This window comes from Engystomops pustulosus, unplaced genomic scaffold (assembly GCF_040894005.1).
Source record: "Engystomops pustulosus unplaced genomic scaffold, aEngPut4.maternal MAT_SCAFFOLD_227, whole genome shotgun sequence".
Taxonomy (NCBI): domain Eukaryota; kingdom Metazoa; phylum Chordata; class Amphibia; order Anura; family Leptodactylidae; genus Engystomops; species Engystomops pustulosus.
The window spans coordinates 45,001-64,904 of NW_027285106.1; the positions used below are offsets into that span (position 1 = coordinate 45,001).

Below are 19,904 nucleotides of genomic sequence, written 5' to 3' on the forward strand. Positions count from 1 at the left end.
TCAGGATAAATGGTGCCTTGGGTCACTTGGTGGCTCAGGATAAATGGTGCCTTGGGTTACTTGGTGGCTCAGGATAAATGGTGCCTTGGGTCAGTTGGTGGCTCGGGATACTCATTGTCTTGGATAACTTGGTGGCTCTGAATACTCAGTGCCTTGGATCACTTGGTGGATCAGGTTGCTTGGTGCTTTGGGTCACTTGATAAATAAGGATACTAGGTGCCTTAGGTCACTTGGTGGCTGAGGACAATTGGTGCCTTGGTTCACTTGGTTGCTCAGTATAAATGGTGTCTTGGGTTACTTGGTGGCTCAGGATAAATGGTGCCTTGGGTCACTTGGTGGCTCAGGATAAATGGTGCCTTGGGTCACTTGGTGGCTCAGGATAAATGGTGTCTTGGGTTACTTGGTGGCTCAGTATAATTGGTGCCTTGGGTCACTTGGTGGCTGAGGATAAATGGTGCTTTGGGTCACTTGGTGGCTCAGGATAAATGGTGCCTTGGGTCACTTGGTGGCTCAGGATAAATGGTGCCTTGGGTTACTTGGTGGCTCAGGATAAATGGTGCCTTGGGTCACTTGGTGGCTCAGGATAAATGGTGCCTTGGGTCACTTGGTGGCTCAGGATAAATGGTGCCTTGGGTTACTTGCTGCCTCAGGATAAATGGTGCCTTGGGTCACTTGGTGGCTCAGGATAATTGGTGCCTTGGGTCAGTTGGTGGCTCGGGATACTCATTGTCTTGGATAACTTGGTGGCTCTGAATACTCAGTGCCTTGGATCACTGGACTTCGCTCCTCTGCTGCCAGCCCTGACCTCCTGCTCCGTCTCTGACCCCGAACCTTTACCACCTGTCTTAACCTCCTGCCTGTCCCTGACAACGAGATTGCCTGCCGACTTTGTACCTCGACCTTGACTGCCACCGCAGACAAGTCGCATTTGTGGAACGACCTGGTGGTACGCCGGAGCAAGTCCAACCTGCTTTGTGGTGGGCTCTGGTGAAAACCGAGTGCCACTTAGATTCCGGTCCCAGGTGTCGGCTTGTATCGTTGTCCGGGGTTGTCCTGGGGGTTGACTACCCCAGAAGCCTGACAGTGGTTTAGGATAATTGGTTCCTTGGGTCACTTGGTGGCTAAGGATATTTGGTGCCTTGGGTCACATGGTTGATCATGATACTCGGTGCCTTGGGTCACTTGATGATTCACGATATTTGGTGCCTTGGTTTACTTGGTGGCTAAGGGTACATGGTGCCTTAGGTTACTTTTTGAATCAGGCTATTTTGTGCTTTGGGTTACTCTGTGGCTCAGGATACTTGGGGCCACATTTATCACTTTTGTGCGCCTAAGTGCAGTAGTTGCGCCTAAATTCGGGCGCACTGTTTTGCCAGAATTATCACAAGCTACAACCATCTGTGATAAGTATATTTTCTGCCTCTTATTAATCACTTTACTTTAACACAGTTTAGGCGCAGTTTAGGCGCAGTTTAGGCGCAATGTTAGATTCGGGCACTTACATGTGATCCTGCTACAAGCTCCTCTCTGCTTCTCCCACATCTCAGAATGAAGATAACACTCAGAGCAGCACCCAGGTGTGTGACACCCAGCACCCAGTGACCTCCTCAGCAGGGGCTTCTCCTGGAGGGGATCCCCCAGTGCTGGTCTCCTGCTGCACCCCTGTAATTCTGCACAATATCCCCCTCAGACACTGTGCAGAATTACATGGGGGACACTTGTCTGTAGAATCTGCAAACTTGTGCAAACTTCTCTTGCTCTTGCTTTGAGCTCAGGAGTTTGCAGAATATTTTGTAAATAGAAGGTGATGAACTGTAAATAGAGTCTGCAGCTCCTGTCTGTAATGTATCTAATGTCTGTATTATCTGTACTAGTGTCTGCAGAGCATCTAATGTCTGTATTATCTGTACTACTGTCTGCAGTGTATGTAATGTCTGTATTATCTGTACTAGTGTCTGCAGTGTATGTAATGTCTGTATTATCTGTACTAGTGTCTGCAGTGTATGTAATGTCTGTATTATCTGTACTACTGTCTGCAGTGTATGTAATGTCTGTATTATCTGTACTAGTGTCTGCAGTGTATGTAATGTCTGTATTATCTGTACTAGTGTCTGTAGTGTATGTAATGTCTGTATGATCTGTACTAGTGTCTGCAGAGCATCTAATGTCTGTATTATCTGTACTAGTGTCTGCAGTTTATGTAATGTCTGTATTATCTGTCCTAGTGTGCAGTGTATCTAATGTCTGTATTATCTGTACTAGTGTCTGTAGTGTATGTAATGTCTGTATTATATATTCTACTGTCTGCAGTGTATGTAATGTCTGTATTATCTGTACTAGTGTCTGCAGTGTATCTAATGTCTGTATTATCTGTACTAGTGCCTGCAGTGTATGTAATGTCTGTATTATCTGTACTAGTGTCTGTAGTGTATGTAATGTCTGTATTATCTGTACTAGTGTCTGTAGTGTATGTAATGTCTGTATTATCTGTACTAGTGTCTGCAGTGTATGTAATGTCTTTATTATCTGTACTAGTGCCTGCAGTGTATGTAATGTCTGTATTATCTGTACTAGTGTCTGCAGTGTATGTAATGTCTGTATTATCTGTACTAGTGTCTGCAGTGTATGTAATGTCTGTATTATCTGTACTAGTGTCTGTAGTGTATGTAATGTCTGTATTATCTGTACTAGTGTCTGCAGTGTATGTAATGTCTGTATGATCTGTACTAGTGTCTGTAATGTATCTAATGTCTGTATTATCTGTACTAGTGTCTGCAGTGTATGTAATGTCTGTATGATCTGTACTAGTGTCTGCAGTGTATCTAATGTCTGTATTATCTGTACTGGTGTCTGCAGTGTATCTAATGTCTGTATTATCTGTACTAGTGTCTGCAGTGTATGTAATGTCTGTATTATCTGTACTAGTGTCTGCAGTGTATGTAATGTCTGTATGATCTGTACTAGTGTCTGCAGTGTATCTAATGTCTGTATTATCTGTACTAGTGTCTGTAGTGTATGTAATGTCTGTATTATCTGTACTAGTGTCTGCAGTGTATGTAATGTCTGTATTATCTGTACTAGTGTCTGTAGTGTATGTAATGTCTGTATTATCTGTACTAGTGTCTGTAATGTATCTAATGTCTGTATTATCTGTACTAGTGTCTGCAGTGTATGTAATGTCTGTATGATCTGTACTAGTGTCTGCAGTGTATCTAATGTCTGTATTATCTGTACTGGTGTCTGCAGTGTATCTAATGTCTGTATTATCTGTACTAGTGTCTGCAGTGTATGTAATGTCTGTATGATCTGTACTAGTGTCTGCAGTGTATCTAATGTCTGTATTATCTGTACTGGTGTCTGCAGTGTATCTAATGTCTGTATTATCTGTACTAGTGTCTGCAGTGTATGTAATGTCTGTATTATCTGTACTAGTGTCTGCAGTGTATCTAATGTCTGTATTATCTGTACTAGTGTCTGCAGTGTATGTAATGTCTGTATTATCTGTACTAGTGTCTGCAGTGTATCTAATGTCTGTATGATCTGTTCTAGTGTCTGCAGTGTATGTAGTGTCTGTATTATCTGTACTAGTGTCTGCAGTGTATGTAATGTCTGTATTATCTGTACTAGTGTCTGTAGTGTATGTAGTGTCTGTATTATCTGTACTAGTGTCTGCAGTGTATGTAATGTCTGTATTATCTGTACTAGTGTCTGCAGTGTATGTAATGTCTGTATTATCTGTACTAGTGTCTGCAGTATATGTAATGTCTGTATTATCTGTACTAGTGTCTGCAGTGTATGTAATGTCTGTATTATCTGTACTAGTGTCTGCAGTGTATGTAATGTCTGTATTATCTGTACTAGTGTCTGTGGTGTATGTAATGTGTGTATTATCTGTACTAGTGTCTGCAGTGTATGTAATGTCTGTATTATCTGTACTAGTGTCTGTAGTGTATGTAATGTCTGTATTATATGTTCTAGTGTCTGCAGTGTATGTAATGTCTGTATTATATGTACTAGTGTCTGCAGTGTATGTAATGTCTGTATTATCTGTACTACTGTCTGCAGTGTATGTAATGTCTGTATTATCTGTACTAGTGTCTGCAGTGTATGTAATGTCTGTATTATCTGTACTACTGTCTGCAGTGTATGTAATGTCTGTATTATCTGTACTAGTGTCTGCAGTGTATGTAATGTCTGTATTATCTGTACTAGTGTCTGCAGTGTATGTAATGTCTGTATTATCTGTACTAGTGTCTGCAGTGTATGTAATGTCTGTATTATCTGTACTAGTGTCTGCAGTATATGTAATGTCTGTATTATCTGTACTAGTGTCTGCAGTGTATGTAATGTCTGTATTATCTGTACTAGTGTCTGCAGTGTATGTAATGTCTGTATTATCTGTACTAGTGTCTGCAGTGTATGTAATGTCTGTATTATCTGTACTAGTGTCTGTAGTGTATGTAATGTCTGTATTATCTGTACTAGTGTCTGTGGTGTATGTAATGTGTGTATTATCTGTACTAGTGTCTGCAGTGTATGTAATGTCTGTATTATCTGTACTAGTGTCTGTAGTGTATGTAATGTCTGTATTATATGTTCTAGTGTCTGCAGTGTATGTAATGTCTGTATTATATGTACTAGTGTCTGCAGTATATGTAATGTCTGTATTATCTGTACTAGTGTCTGCAGTGTATGTAATGTCTGTATTATCTGTACTAGTGTCTGCAGTGTATGTAATGTCTGTATTATCTGTACTAGTGTCTGCAGTGTATGTAATGTCTGTATTATCTGTACTAGTGTCTGTGGTGTATGTAATGTGTGTATTATCTGTACTAGTGTCTGCAGTGTATGTAATGTCTGTATTATCTGTACTAGTGTCTGTAGTGTATGTAATGTCTGTATTATATGTTCTAGTGTCTGCAGTGTATGTAATGTCTGTATTATATGTACTAGTGTCTGCAGTGTATGTAATGTCTGTATTATCTGTACTACTGTCTGCAGTGTATGTAATGTCTGTATTATCTGTACTAGTGTCTGCAGTGTATGTAATGTCTGTATTATCTGTACTAGTGTCTGCAGTGTATGTAATGTCTGTATTATCTGTACTAGTGTCTGCAGTGTATGTAATGTCTGTATTATCTGTACTAGTGTCTGCAGTGTATGTAATTTCTGTATTATCTGTACTAGTGTATGCAGTGTATGTAATGTCTGTATTATCTGTACTAGTGTCTGTAGTGTATGTAATGTCTGTATTATCTGTACTAGTGTCTGCAGTGTATGAAATGTCTGTATTATCTGTACTAGTGTATGTAATGTCTGTATTATCTGTACTAGTGTATGCAGTGTATGTAATGTCTGTATTATCTGTACTAGTGTCTGTAGTGTATGTAATGTCTGTATTATCTGTACTAGTGTCTGCAGTGTATGTAATGTCTGTATTATCTGTACTAGTGTCTGCAGTGTATGTAATGTCTGTATTATATGTACTAGTGTCTGCAGTGTATGTAATGTCTGTATTATCTGTACTAGTGTCTGCAGTGTATGTAATGTCTGTATTATCTGTACTAGTGTCTGCAGTGTATGTAATGTCTATATGATCTGTACTAGTGTCTGCAGTGTATGTAATGTATGTATTATCTGTACTAGTGTCTGCAGTGTATGTAATGTCTGTATTATCTGTACTAGTGTCTGCAGTGTATGTAATGTCTGTATTATATGTACTATATGTACTAGTGTCTGCAGTGTATGTAATGTCTGTATTATCTGTTCTAGTGTCTGCAGTGTATCTAATGTCTGTATGATCTGTTCTAGTGTCTGCAGTGTATGTAATGTCTGTATTATCTGTACTAGTGTCTGCAGTGTATGTAATGTCTGTATTATCTGTACTAGTGTCTGCAGTGTATGTAATGTCTGTATGATCTGTACTAGTGTCTGCAGTGTATGTAATGTCTGTATTATCTGTACTAGTGTCTGCAGTGCATGTAATGTCTGTATTATCTGTACTAGTGTCTGCAGTGTATGTAATGTCTGTATTATCTGTACTAGTGTCTGCAGTGTATGTAATGTCTGTATGATCTGTACTAGTGTCTGCAGTGTATGTAATGTCTGTATTATCTGTACTAGTGTCTGTAGTGTATGTAGTGTCTGTATTATCTGTACTAGTATCTGCAGTGTATGTAATGTCTGTATTAGCTGTACTAGTGTCTGCAGTGTATGTAATGTCTGTATTATCTGTACTAGTGTCTGCAGTGTATGTAATGTCTGTATGATCTGTACTAGTGTCTGCAGTGTATGTAATGTCTGTATTATCTGTACTAGTGTCTGCAGTGTATCCAATGTCTGTATTATCTGTACTAGTGTCTGCAGTGTATGTATTGTCTGTATTATCTGTACTAGTGTCTGCAGTGTATGTAATGTCTGTATTATCTGTACTAGTGTCTGCAGTGTATGTAATGTCTGTATTATATGTACTAGTGTCTGCAGTGTATGTAATGTATGTATTATCTGTACTAGTGTCTGCAGTGTATGTAATGTCTGTATCACCTGTACTAGTGTCTGCAGTGTATGTAATGTCTGTATCACCTGTACTAGTGTCTGCAGTGTATGTAATGTCTGTATTATCTGTACTAGTGTCTGCAGAGCATCTAATGTCTGTATTATCTGTACTAGTGTCTGCAGTGTATGTAATGTCTGTATTATCTGTACTGGTGTCTGCAGTGTATGTAATGTCTGTATGATCTGTACTAGTGTCTGCAGTGTATCTAATGTATCTATTATATGTTCTAGTGTCTGGCTGAGCTTTGCTGCTAGAAATGAGCTGTTCTGCAAAGGGGCTCAGTGCTTTCTTCTCAGATAACGCCACCTTCGGGCTGGAGTGTTTTTGCGCCCGTTTTTGCGCCTAAATGCAAAAGTCGCACGTGATGAATATCATTAGGCGCAGCAAAACATCTGGAATTGAATGATAGATGAGGGAAAGCTGGTTATTTTAGCTGCACGGCTAATTTGACGTTTAATCGCAAAACGGGCGCAAAAACGGTGCGCCTAAACGAAAAGGCGCAAAAACAACAGAAAAAACAAGTGATAAATGTGGCCCTTGGTGCCTTGGGTTCCTTGGTGGCTCAGGATACTCAGTGACTTGGGTCACTTGGTGGCTCAGGATACTCAGTGCCTTGGGTCAATTTATGGCTCATGATCTTTGGGTTACTAGGTGGCTAAGCACTCCCATTCTACCAGGGCCCAATTACCTCCCTGTCCCTGATGCCTCAGGATACATGGTGCCTTCGATCACTTGGTGGCTCAGGATTCTTGGTGCATTGGGTTACTTGGTGGCTCAGGATACATGGTGACTTGGGTCACTTGGAGGCTCAGGGTACTCAGTGTCTTGGGTCACTTCATGGCTCACGATCTTTGGGTTACAAGGTGGCTAAGCACCTCTCTAAGCACTCCCATTCTACCAGGGTCCAATTACCTCCCTGTCCCTGATGCCTCAGGATAATTGGATTACTTGGTGGCTCAGGCTACTTGGTGCCTTGGGTTACTTGGTGCTTCAGGATACATTTTGCCTTGGGTCACCTGGTGACTCAGGATACATGGTGCCTTGCGTTACTTAGTGGCTTAGGATACATTGTACCTTGGGTCACTTGGAGGCTCCAGATACTTGGTGTCTTAGGTCACTTTGTGGCTTAGTAATTCTTGCTGCCTTGGTTATTCAGTGGCTCTTTAGGCACTCCCATTCTACCAGGATCCATTTTAACTCCCTATCTCTGATGTCTTTCCCTCACAGTTTGACTGCCAGTCCTATGGTCATGGTGCCCACCTAGCCTCCATACTGGATGCCTCTGAAGCTGAAATTATCGCCGCACACATCTCAGCCTATCAGAAAAACCAGCCAGTGTGGATCGGACTGCATGATCCTGAGCAGGTGTGTATATGGGGAGGGGATTGAAGGGGGGAATATGATGTCAAAAGTACTTTCTGTGTGCACAGTATATGGGAGTCTGCTATATATAGTGCAGAAGATGACGTGTAGTGTATATATGTAGCACAGGACATGGTGGTCCCCCTAGTATCGTGTGTCCGATATCCTGCATGTGTTGCTTCCCCGCTCAGGTCCCCGGAGTTCACCTTCTTCTTCCTGGTGCATGTAAGTGCATTGTCCGTGTATAATGTGCTGTGCGGGGAGTCACTAAGATCCTGCGCCCGATATCCTGCATGTGTCGCTTCCCCGCTCAGGTCCCCAGAGTTCACCTTCTTCTTCCTGGTGCATGTAAGTGCATTGTCCGTGTATAATGCGCTGTGCGGGGAGTCACTAAGATCCTGCCCCCGATATCCTGCATGTGTCGCTTCCCCGCTCAGGTCCCCGGAGTTCACCTTCTCCTTCCTGGTGCATGTAAGTGCATTGTCCGTGTATAATGTGCTGTGCGGGGAGTCACTAAGATCCTGCGCCCGATATCCTGCATGTGTCGCTTCCCCGCTCAGGTCCCCGGAGTTCACCTTCTTCTTCCTGGTGCATGTAAGTGCATTGTCCGTGTATAATGCGCTGTGCAGGGAGTCACTAAGATCCTGCGCCCGATATCCTGCATGTGTCACTTCCCCGCTCAGGTCCCAGGAGTTCACCTTCTTCTTCCTGGTGCATGTAAGTGCATTGTCCGTGTATAATGCGCTGTGCAGGGAGTCACTAAGATCCTGCGCCCGATATCCTGCATGTGTCGCTTCCCCGTTCAGGTCCCTGGAGTTCACCTTCTTCTTCCTGGTGCATGTAAGTGCATTGTCCGTGTATAATGCGCTGTGCGGGGAGTCACTAAGATCCTGTGCCCGATATCCTGCATGTGTCGCTTCCCCGTTCAGGTCCCCGGAGTTCACCTTCTTCTTCCTGGTGCATGTAAGTGCATTGTCCGTGTATAATGCGCTGTGCAGGGAGTCACTAAGATCGTGCACCCGATATCCTGCATGTGTCTCTTCCCCGCTCAGGTCCCCGGAGTTCACCTTCTTCTTCCTGGTGCATGTAAGTGCATTGTCCGTGTATAATGCGCTGTGCGGGGAGTCACTAAGATCCTGCACCCGATATCCTGCATGTGTCGCTTCCCCGCTCAGGTCCCTGGAGTTCACCTTCTTCTTCCTGGTGCATGTAAGTGCATTGTCTGTGTATAATGCGCTGTGCGGGGAGTCAGTAAGATCGTGCACCCGATATCCTGCATGTGTCCCTTCCCCGCTCAGGTCCCCGGAGTTCACCTTCTTCTTCCTGGTGCATGTAAGTGCATTGTCCGTGTATAATGCGCTGTGCGGGGAGTCACTAAGATCGTGCGCCCGATATCCTGCATGTGTCACTTCCCCGCTCAGGTCCCCGGAGTTGACCTTCTTCTTCCTGGTGCATGTAAGTGCATTGTCCGTGTATAATGCGCTGTGCAGGGAGTCACTAAGATCCTGCATCCGATATCCTGCATGTGTCGCTTCCCCGCTCAGGTCCTCGGAGTTCACCTTCTTCTTCCTGGTGCATGTAAGTGCATTGTCCGTGTATAATGCGCTGTGCAGGGAGTCACTAAGATCCTGTGCCCGATATGCTGCATGTGTCGCTTCCCCGCTCAGGTCCCCGGAGTTCACCTTCTTCTTCCTGGTGCATGTAAGTGCATTGTCCGTGTATAATGCACTGTGCGGGGAGTCACTAAGATCCTGCGCCCGATATCCTGCATGTGTCTCTTCCCCGCTCAGGTCCCCGGAGTTCACCTTCTTCTTCCTGGTGCATGTAAGTGCATTGTCCGTGTATAATGCGCTGTGCGGGGAGTCACTAAGATCCTGTGCCCGATATGCTGCATGTGTCGCTTCCCCGCTCAGGTCCCCGGAGTTCACCTTCTTCTTCCTGGTGCATGTCTTGTGACACAATTTGAATTGTTAAATCCTGCGCGTTGTCCGAATCCGCTGGATCGTCCTCCAGCCCGCCCCCCGATTTGTGTCAGGTGAAAGAGACCTTAGTGAATAAGCCCCATTGTATGAGGAGACAGCTCCTCACCCAAGTTCAGTGAAGGTGAATGCCAGGTACATAGGGGATGTCAGATAATTAAGGAAATGAATATCAGGTGCCAATAACTGGCAGGTATCTGATCAGTGTCTTGTACAATTATCTCATTTACATTTTTATTCTGTGCTTCAGAATATTTAGAATTTCTGAAATAAGAAAAATCTGCTGATATATTCCTCATGTCAGGATGAAATTGTGTGATGTCCAGGGCATGTGAGGTGCAGTAGATGGCGGTACAGGACATGGTATACATGGTGTCCTATTGGTGGAGGACATTGCAGGATCTGACATCTCATGGTTTATCACAGAATCGTCGATGGAAGTGGAATGATGGCTCCATGTATAACTACCGATCCTGGCTCCCCAATCAACCTGACAACTACAAGGGACAGGAGCACTGCGGAGAGCTATCCTGCCAGGAGAGTAAGTCATCTTATAGATTTCTATATTTACACTACTAAAAAGAAAAGTTGATGAGCTAATTCTCTTTTTCACTAATAAATATCTCTTGGGATGTAGAACAGCTTTGCCGATTACTGTGATTACCTATGTCCTGCAGGTTCTTTGCTATCCACCTCAGTTTAGCCTATCCCTATAGCAGCGATCTCCTCTGGCTGCGCTGATTATCTCTGTAAGACTATTCTTTGTTGTGATAAGAAGCGGGGAAATACCAGGTTGTGTCTGTTCATCAGTAAATTACACCTCTTACTCTTACCTTCAATAACTAATGAACTCTCTGGAAGCTCTGAAAAGCATCTCAAACACCATACATACAGGATATGGTGACAGCTTCCATCACATGGAGGAGCAGGGGACATGTACAGTACATACAGGATATGGTGACAGCTTCCATCACATGGAGGGGCAGGAGACATGTACAGTACATACATGATGTATATGGTGACAGCTTCCATCACATGGAGGAGCAGGAGACATGTACAGTACATACAGGATGTATATGGTGACAGCTTCCATCACATGGAGGAGCAGGAGACATGTACAGTACATACAGGATGTATATGGTGACAGCTTCCATCACATGGAGGAGCAGGGGACATGCACAGTACATACAGGATGTATATGGTGACAGCTTCCATCACATGGAGGAGCAGGAGACATGTACAGTACATACAGGATGTATATGGTGATAGCCCAGCAGCTCCCATCACATGGAGGAGCAGGGGACATGTACAGTACATACAGGATATGGTGACAGCTTCCATCACATGGAGGAGCAGGGGACATGTACAGTACATACAGGATGTATATGGTGACAGCTTCCATCACATGGAGGAGCAGGGGACATGTACAGTACATACATGATGTATATGGTGACAGCTTCCATCACATGGAGGAGCAGGAGACATGTACAGTACATACAGGATGTATATGGTGACAGCTTCCATCACATGGAGGAGCAGGAGACATGTACAGTACATACAGGATGTATATGGTGACAGCTTCCATCACATGGAGGAGCAGGGGACATGCACAGTACATACAGGATGTATATGGTGATAGCCCAGCAGCTTCCATCACATGGAGGAGCAGGGGACATGTACAGTACATACAGGATGTATATGGTGGCAGCTTCCATCACATGGAGGAGCAGGGGACATGTACAGTACATACAGGATATGGTGACAGCTTCCATCACATGGAGGAGCAGGGGACATGTACAGTACATACAGGATGTATATGGTGACAGCTTCCATCACATGGAGGAGCAGGGGACATGTACAGTACATACAGGATGTATATGGTGACAGCTGCCATCACATGGAGGAGCAGGAGACATGTACAGTACATACAGGATGTATATGGTGACAGCTTCCATCACATGGAGGGGCAGGAGACATGTACAGTACATACAGGATGTATATGGTGACAGTTCCCATCACATGGAGGAGCAGGAGACATGTACAGTACATACAGGATGTATATGGTGACAGCTTCCATCACATGGAGGAGCAGGAGACATGTACAGTACATACAGGATGTATATGGTGATAGCTCCCATCACATGGAGGAGCAGGAGACATGTACAGTACATACAGGATGTATATGGTGATAGCTCCCATCACATGGAGGAGCAGGGGACATGTACAGTACATACAGGATGTATATGGTGACAGTTCCCATCACATGGAGGAGCAGGAGACATGTACAGTACATACAGGATGTATATGGTGATAGCTCCCATCACATGGAGGAGCAGGAGACATGTACAGTACATACAGGATGTATATGGTGACATCACATGGAGGAGCAGGAGACATGTACAGTACATACAGGATGTATATGGTGACATCACATGGAGGAGCAGGAGACATGTACAGTACATACAGGATGTATATGGTGACAGCTTCCATCACATGGAGGAGCAGGGGACATGTACAGTACATACAGGGTGTATATGGTGACAGCTTCCATCACATGGAGGAGCAGGAGACATGTACAGTACATACAGGATATGGTGACAGCTTCCATCACATGGAGGGGCAGGAGACATGTACAGTACATACATGATGTATATGGTGACAGCCTGGCAGCTTGCATCACATGGAGGAGCAGGGGACATGGACAGTACATACAGGATGTACAGTATATGGTGACAGCACGGCAGCTTCCATCACATGGAGGAGCAGGGGACATGTACAGTACATACAGGATGTATATGGTGACATCACATGGAGGAGCAGGGGACATGTACAGTACATACAGGATGTATATGGTGACATCACATGGAGGAGCAGGAGACATGTACAGTACATACAGGATGTATATGGTGACAGCTTCCATCACATGGAGGAGCAGGGGACATGTACAGTACATACAGGATGTATATGGTGAATGCTTCCATCACATGGAGGAGCAGGAGACATGTACAGTACATACAGGATGTATATGGTGGCAGCTTCCATCACATGGAGGGGCAGGAGACATGTACAGTACATACATGATGTATATGGTGACAGCTTCCATCACATGGAGGAGCAGGAGACATGTACAGTACATACAGGATGTATATGGTGACAGCTGACATCACATGGAGGAGCAGGGGACATGTACAGTACATACAGGATGTATATGGTGACAGCTGACATCACATGGAGGAGCAGGGGACATGTACAGTACATACAGGATGTATATGGTGACATCACATGGAGGAGCAGGGGACATGTACAGTACATACAGGATGTATATGGTGACATCACATGGAGGAGCAGGGGACATGTACAGTACATACAGGATGTATATGGTGACATCACATGGAGGAGCAGGGGACATGTACAGTACATACAGGATGTATATGGTGAATGCTTCCATCACATGGAGGAGCAGGAGACATGTACAGTACATACAGGATGTATATGGTGGCAGCTTCCATCACATGGAGGGGCAGGAGACATGTACAGTACATACATGATGTATATGGTGACAGCCTGGCAGCTTGCATCACATGGAGGAGCAGGGGACATGGACAGTACATACAGGGTGTACAGTATATGGTGACAGCACGGCAGCTTCCATCACATGGAGGAGCAGGGGACATGGACAGTACATACAGGATGTACAGTATATGGTGACAGCACGGCAGCTTCCATCACATGGAGGAGCAGGGGACATGGACAGTACATACAGGATGTACAGTATATGGTGACATCACATGGAGGAGCAGGGGACATGTACAGTACATACAGGATGTATATGGTGACAGCTGACATCACATGGAGGAGCAGGGGACATGTACAGTACATACAGGATGTATATGGTGACATCACATGGAGGAGCAGGGGACATGTACAGTACATACAGGATGTATATGGTGACAGCTTCCATCACATGGAGGGGCAGGAGACATGTACAGTACATACATGATGTATATGGTGACAGCCTGGCAGCTTGCATCACATGGAGGAGCAGGGGACATGGACAGTACATACAGGATGTATATGGTGACAGCTTCTATCACATGGAGGAGCAGGGGACATGGACAGTACATAGAGGATGTACAGTATATGGTGACAGCACGGCAGCTTCCATCACATGGAGGAGCAGGGGACATGCACAGTACATACAGGATGTATATGGTGACAGCTTCTATCACATGGAGGAGCAGGGGACATGGACAGTACATAGAGGATGTACAGTATATGGTGACAGCACGGCAGCTTGCATCACATGGAGGAGCAAAGGACATGGACAGTACATAGAGGATGTACAGTATATGGTGACAGCCCGGCAGCTTCCATCACATGGAGGAGCAGGGGACATGTACAGTACATACAGGATGTATATGGTGGCAGCTTCCATCACATGGAGGAGCAGGGGACATGTACAGTACATACAGGATGTATATGGTGACAGCACGGCAGCTTCCATCACATGGAGGAGCAGGGGACATGTACAGTACATACAGGGTGTATATGGTGACATCACATGGAGGAGCAGGGGACATGTACAGTACATACATGATGTATATGGTGACAGCCTGGCAACTTCCATCACATGGAGGAGCAGGGGACATGTACAGTACATACAGGATGTACAGTATATGGTGACAGCACGGCAGCTTCCATCACATGGAGGAGCAGGGGACATGCACAGTACATACAGGATGTATATGGTAACAGCACGGCAGCTTCCATCACATGGAGGAGCAGGGGACATGTACAGTACATATAGGATGTATATGGTGACAGCTTCCATCACATGGAGGAGCAGGGGACATGTACAGTACATACAGGATGTATATGGTGACAGCTTCCATCACATGGAGGAGCAGGAGACATGTACAGTACATACAGGATGTATATGGTGACATCACATGGAGGAGCAGGGGACATGTACAGTACATACAGGATGTATATGGTGACATCACATGGAGGAGCAGGGGACATGTACAGTACATACAGGGTGTATATGGTGACATCACATGGAGGAGCAGGAGACATGTACAGTACATACAGGATGTATATGGTGACAGCTTCCATCACATGGAGGAGCAGGAGACATGTACAGTACATACAGGATGTATATGGTGACAGCTTCTATCACATGGAGGAGCAGGGGACATGTACAGTACATACAGGGTGTATATGGTGACATCACATGGAGGAGCAGGGGACATGTACAGTACATACAGGATGTATATGGTGACAGCCCGGCAGCTTCCATCACATGGAGGAGCAGGGGACATGTACAGTACATACAGGATGTATATGGTGACAGCCCGGCAGCTTCCATCACATGGAGGAGCAGGGGACATGTACAGTACATACAGGATGTATATGGTGACATCACATGGAGGAGCAGGGGACATGTACAGTACATACAGGATGTATATGGTGACAGCTTCCATCACATGGAGGAGCAGGAGACATGTACAGTACACACAGGATGTATATGGAGACAGCCCGGCAGCTTCCATCACATGGAGGAGCAGGGGACATGTACAGTACATACAGGATGTATATGGTGACATCACATGGAGGAGCAGGGGACATGTACAGTACATACAGGATGTATATGGTGACATCACATGGAGGAGCAGGGGACATGTACAGTACATACAGGATGTATATGGTGACATCACATGGAGGAGCAGGGGACATGTACAGTACATACAGGATGTATATGGTGACAGCCCCATCACATGGAGGAGCAGGAGACATGTACAGTACATACAGGATGTATATGGTGACATCACATGGAGGAGCAGGGGACATGTACAGTACATACAGGATGTATATGGTGACAGCTGACATCACATGGAGGAGCAGGGGACATGTACAGTACATACAGGATGTATATGGTGACAGCTTCCATCACATGGAGGAGCAGGGGACATGTAAAGTACATACAGGATGTATATGGTGACATCACATGGAGGAGCAGGGGACATGTACAGTACATACAGGATGTATATGGTGACAGCCCCATCACATGGAGGAGCAGGAGACATGTACAGTACATACAGGATGTATATGGTGACAGCTGACATCACATGGAGGAGCAGGAGACATGTACAGTACATACAGGATGTATATGGTGACAGTTCCCATCACATGGAGGAGCAGGAGACATGTACAGTACATACAGGATGTATATGGTGACAGCTTCCATCACATGGAGGAGCAGGAGACATGTACAGTACATACAGGATGTATATGGTGATAGCCCAGCAGCTTCCATCACATGGAGGAGCAGGAGACATGTACAGTACATACAGGATGTATATGGTGACAGCTCCCATCACATGGAGGAGCAGGGGAAATGTACAGTATATACAGGGTGTATATGGTGACAGCCCGGTAGCTCCCAATACATGGAGGAGCAGGGTACATGTACTTTCTATACCACTTTTTACATGCAGTCTATATCCTGTGCTGTGTGTCCACTAAGAGTTAATATCTTATCTGCACAGAGCTGATAGTATGACAGGGTGGGGATGGGAACAGCATGAGGTGTAGAGAGAGAAAGTTCTGTAGAATCCCAGAATGATCATAGATGGAGGGACTAATAGGGAACAGGAGAGATCTTGTACCTTACTATTCTGTGCAGGATACATCTGTATCCACAATTCTGAACACATCCAGCACTGCTACATACACAGAGAGAGCTCTGTCATATGACCTCCTCCTCTTTGAGCAGAGAGTAGCAGCCCAGCCCCTCCCCTCCCAGGAGTCCATAGAGTTTGTAGAGTTTGTTTATAGGGTTAGGGTCTCCAGGGTTTGTCAGCACAGGCAGAGGAAGCAGCTAATTCAGCAGTGAGAATCTGAGGGTTATCGAAATGAAACTGCTGGATTTAGGTAACAAAGATAATAGGAAAAGTTGTTTTTTTAACATCCCAAGAGCTATTGATTTGTGGAAAAAACCCTTTACAGTTACTCTTTAAGAACTACATATGTTATGGAGTTATGGTCCATCCAAGCCCACGGCCAAATGAATATTTGGGATCCGGACAGCACAGCAAACATGAACCTGCGTCTGAATTTGGAAACATGGTAAGTGGATCATGTCTGGTCACAACGCAATCCACCCTGATCCTATGACGCCACATTGAGAAGAAAGATCTCATCCAAGGTCTTCGATCTGCTCCAACGTGGGATGTTCTCGAGACCCACCTAGGGAGTGTCAAGAGGTGTATCTTCAACCAGTATAAGCCCACCACAATTTCTGCACGTGGTTCTATTTTGGGAGATACCTTTCCATCAAAAAGGCAGGGGTAATCTTAAGTGGGGACCATCTATTGAGCAGCACAAGGTAACCAAGTCACAAATTGCTTGTACTTGTAGTTCTCCACTTTTAATCTACAGTTTGTTAAACTGTATTTGCAGGCAGGGAGTGACTGCTGTGATTTCATGTCATCACATACATGGTGTACAGTTTGCTATTCTTAGAAGGCTAAAGGACCTGAGATGATGTCACTCTGATCATATGTCATGAATGTAACACAAGACACCATCTATACATAGAGGTTTATATGTCTGTATCAGACAGAGACAGAGCAGGGATTTGAAGAGACACAGAGCTGTCAGTCAGAAGAATGGGGTGTGGCTCTCTCTCTGACTCTTCTCCTCTCTCATGCTGCCAGAGATGAGTCAAAAATGCTAATTTGCATAACTCCACTGGCCCTAATTTTAGGTGATACGGGGAGGACTTGTAACCCTCTAGCAGCAGACATTGTTAGTTGGGGGGGAGGGTAAAATTTGGTGACAGGTCCCCTTAAAGGCAATTAAATATAGAAATTGAATGTGTTGCTCTTTTATCTCGATCTATTGTCTGTTTATCGGTTATATACTTGCTACCTCTTGGGGTTGATTTCCTGACCCTATATAATCCCTTTATGTACCAGGCTTATATCAAGCGAGAAGTTGGGAAACTTCTCACATGAAACTTCTCACATGAAAGGGAGGTCATGTGATGCTGCTCTCTGCTCACTCTGGAGGGAAAGGGAGGTCATGTGATGCTGCTCTCTGCTCACTCTGGAGGGAAAGGGAGGTCATGTGATGCTGCTCTCTGCTCACTCTGGAGGGAAAGAGAGGTCATGTGATGCTGCTCTCTGCTCACTCTGGAGGGAAAGGGAGGTCATGTGATGCTGCTCTATGCTCACTCTGGAGGGAAAGAGAGGTCATGTGATGCTGCTCTCTGCTCACTCTGGAGGGAATGGGAGGTCATGTGATGCTGCTCTCTGCTCACTCTGGAGGGAATGGGAGGTCATGTGATGCTGCTCTCTGCTCACTCTGGAGGGAAAGGGAGGTCATGTGATGCTGCTCTCTGCTCACTCTGGAGGGAATGGGAGGTCATGTGATGCTGCTCTCTGCTCACTCTGGAGGGAAAGAGAGGTCATGTGATGCTGCTCTCTGCTCACTCTGGAGGGAAAGAGAGGTCATGTGATGCTGCTCTCTGCTCACTCTGGAGGGAATGGGAGGTCATGTGATGCTGCTCTCTGCTCACTCTGGAGGGAAAGGGAGGTCATGTGATGCTGCTCTCTGCTCACTCTGGAGGGAATGGGAGGTCATGTGATGCTGCTCTCTGCTCACTCTGGAGGGAATGGGAGGTCATGTGATGCTGCTCTCTGCTCACTCTGGAGGGAAAGAGAGGTCATGTGATGCTGCTCTCTGCTCACTCTGGAGGGAAAGGGAGGTCATGTGATGCTGCTCATTGTGCAGGGAGGGGGAGGTCATGTGATGCTGCTACCTGCTCACTCTGGAAGGAGAAGGGCGAGGTCATGTGGTATTGCTCTCTGTGTGTAACAGAAGTCTCATTCCATATAATAGTGAGGTAATGTCTCTCCTGTTCTCTATCAGTCCATCCCATCCCATCCTGTCTCTCTGTACCTTGAGCTGTGTCATATACTTGTCTTCTCTAAAGCTGTATACTCTTGGACCTTCTTTTTCCATACCATAGAAAATGCAGATCATACAAACATTTATCATCCCAAAGGATGAATAGGAAAACAAAGTTTCCTTTACATTTTCTTCTTTTATACATTATTAACCCTATGCAGTATACTAAGACACTCCCCCCACCCTTTCTGTTCCTCCCCATTGGCAGCTACTCCAGATCTCAGGCCTTTTATCAGCATGAATTTGTTCATATCTTTTCATCTTCTGTGTAAGAGCGAACCAATGATCCACCTTGGGAATCCTGCTGCCCCCCCATTCTCGCACTATAAGAACCTTGGCTATTGTCATGAGCTTTAGTGCCAATGACCTCTCCTAAACAGTCCCGTAACTGCCACACTAATGGGGGGGTCAGGGGCGTCTCTAAGGTTTGGTTTATCTGCAGATAAGCTTGTAAGTCTGGGTCATGCCCAAATTGTATGAAGGAAGTCGTCCTCCTCTATTCCACATCTGGAGAGTCGTATAGCCTATACATTATCTCTATAGCCTATAGCCTATACATTATCTCTATAGCCTATAGCCTATACATTATCTCTATAGCCTATAGCCTATACATTATCTCTATAGCCTATAGCCTATACATTATCTCTATAGCCTATAGCCTATACATTATCCCTATAGCCTATACATTAGCTCTGTGGATTTCACATCCCTCCCGTGTAGTGTTATCTGTTATCACATTTTCCCAACATTCTTGTGACTTGTGTCTAACCCCTAAACACAGACCAAAAGTCTGTACCCCCCCCCCCCCCGCGACCAAACCCTTTTTCTTTTTAGTGTTTTTAATAAAGTCGATACATAGATGTGACTCTAATTCTACGGATCCTTATTGCATGTGCTCAAAAAATCCCCATTGTTCAAACCCGCTTTAGTTGTAAGTGAAGAGGAGCTTGCCACTACCCCTTTATCCAGAATCTGAGAGAAAAGGGGGACCCCTCTATTGGGATCAGGAAGGTTACCAAGTTGTGGGCAGAGGG

At 45.0% G+C, this 19,904-nt stretch overlaps 1 protein-coding gene across 1 annotated transcript in view; it reads left to right on the forward strand.

Moving 5' to 3' along the window:
- Positions 1–19,904, forward strand: part of REG4 (regenerating family member 4) — a 67,151-nt gene that overhangs the window by 36,064 nt on the left and 11,183 nt on the right. Inside the window, exons 4-5 of the mRNA XM_072132099.1 lie at positions 7,784–7,921; positions 10,324–10,438. Coding sequence (XP_071988200.1) covers positions 7,784–7,921; positions 10,324–10,438 — 253 coding nt within the window. The remainder of the gene's footprint in view (positions 1–7,783; positions 7,922–10,323; positions 10,439–19,904) is intronic.